Source organism: Austrofundulus limnaeus, unplaced genomic scaffold (assembly GCF_001266775.1).
Source record: "Austrofundulus limnaeus strain Quisiro unplaced genomic scaffold, Austrofundulus_limnaeus-1.0 Scaffold2185, whole genome shotgun sequence".
Lineage (NCBI taxonomy): Eukaryota > Metazoa > Chordata > Actinopteri > Cyprinodontiformes > Rivulidae > Austrofundulus > Austrofundulus limnaeus.
In genome coordinates this window covers 13,164-15,143 of record NW_013954587.1, presented here as the reverse complement: position 1 = coordinate 15,143, position 1,980 = coordinate 13,164, and the positions used below count along the sequence as shown (strand labels likewise).

At 43.8% G+C, this 1,980-nt stretch overlaps 1 protein-coding gene across 1 annotated transcript in view; it reads left to right on the top strand.

Annotated features, from left to right (window-relative positions):
• Positions 1 to 1,754, top strand: part of LOC106537222 (vomeronasal type-2 receptor 1-like) — an 8,310-nt gene extending 6,556 nt beyond the window's left edge. The window contains exon 8 of the mRNA XM_014034605.1: positions 1,545 to 1,754. Within this exon, the coding sequence (XP_013890059.1) occupies positions 1,545 to 1,754 (210 nt within the window). The remainder of the gene's footprint in view (positions 1 to 1,544) is intronic.
• Positions 1,755 to 1,980: the final 226 nt, after the last annotated feature.

Genomic DNA, 1,980 nt, shown 5'->3' with positions numbered 1-1,980 from the left:
TTTTCCATTTGCTGTTTCAGAGTGAAACAGGGTAAGCTAAAAAGTCAGTTAAAAGGCGGCCGCTGGACTTCCATTTTAAGGAAGTTTTGTGAGTAGTGTTTTGAAAGGCACGAGTTGACAGTGATGTGGACAAAAGGTCCTTCACTCAGCCCATGTTTTAGCATCGGAGTGCGCTAAAGCTATGGTCCTGCCACAACGGGTGAGCTAACGTTTTCATTAGCACTTTATGCTAAACAGCTGCGTCTAATATTTCAGGCTGCACACATTGAAATTATAAATTTTAGACGCTGATCTGGTCTTTCTGGGGCTGTAATGACACTAGCTGAGTGTAGGTGTGGGAACGATTCATTCCGCACCGAGTTTAAAAGCAGGGAGCTTAGGTTTTCTGTTTTGTATGTAGCCTGGATGACAGATCCATGGTGAGTACAGGCAGATTAATACATGTTAATCTGCCGTCTTGTTTGTCATTTGAGGAGACATTTTGTAAGCTAGGAGTCTTTCACCGTGACCGCGGTTCCGACATATCGTTTAGAATGTCCATAAGTAGGGCAGAGGTGCCCGAGTTTTCAGCCGCAGAATGTGACCAGACAGGCTTTCATTTCGAGACCAGGCTACGACGACATAAACAAAGATGACGCTGGCAGCGGGGAACGATGTGTCTGCGGGTGTGAAGTCGTTATAAGTTGGTTTTCCCGGGGACCAACGTGATTCAAAGGTTAAAWTCAATAACTGATAAAAGTTTGTCTGTCCGTGAATCATTTTTACTAATCACTAATATTTAATGGAGCGCATTTTGGCCACGGCTGTGTTCGGCCGCGCAGCGCCTCCTCCTGGCAGGGGCGGCTCGGTGGGGGCCTTTTGCCAGGGGCCCGGTCATTTTCCCCTCCCTGCCGCAAGCTGTGTTTTGAAGAAGACGGTGCGTGCGGGCAGCAAACAGCCCRTTTTGTTTGTTTTCCTGCTCCATTAAACCCCTGACATACTAACACTCAGGGTGAAGTGTGAAAATTATTTCATTTGAAGACAAAGAGTGATACTTCAATTTATGAAACTTTTGGAAAAAACGTTATGTTCTGAACTGTTTTTTCTTCTCATTTGTTTGTTTTTTGTTTCAAATGATTCAGTCAGTGCTTTTATTTCAAAATGGTGATTTGATCATTTCCCTCAGGCGAGGGAGAGGTTTGCTGTTTTGTTTCACCTTTTTAAAATGAGATGCAGAGTTAAAAGGGTAACGTATGTCTCATTCTAACCTGAAGACTAGTTTACATGCCATTTAAATATATAAATGAAGCATTTCTAAGGAACAAGGTGATTATTATTTTTCTTCTTTCTTTATTTTATTGTTTATCTGAGATTTAATTTATTTAATGATGGAGCAGCATTTAAAGGGCATTAAAAAAATTAAATGCCTGACATTTTACTGAGAAGCTGCTTGAATTAAATAGAACTGTTTCATTGATAATGTTTTGTTTTTTGTGTGTGTGTTGTTTTCATGTGATGGGGGAGTGTTTCCTGATGGTCCGTCTGCTCTGTCTGCGTCCACTCAGGCCACCGGAGACCYGAAGATCTGGACTGACGATGGACCTTTTGGAGAATGGACAGAGTTTGCTGAGGCCAGCACTATGTCAAGACCTAGATCCAGAACACTGAAGGCCTCCCGTCCTGACCAGCAGAAGCTGATCTTCATGCACCCTGTCCGACTGCAGACAAGATCTACAACATCTGGCAGGTGTCCACCCTTTCACCCAGCACCATAACCCGAGATAAGGTGGGCCATGTCTGACGTGTTTGTCTAACACTGATCCAACCTACTACCCACCCTCCCCCACCCTGCACAACATGAACAGCAGCAAAACACTTCAAGATCCAGGTGGCTGTCCAGCTGCGAAGAGACTGTGTGAAAGTTTTGAAACAAAACTTCAAAGTCTGAGTCTCAGAGCCAGCAGCTGGTTGCTACTTTTCATCACCTATTCTTTATGTGAC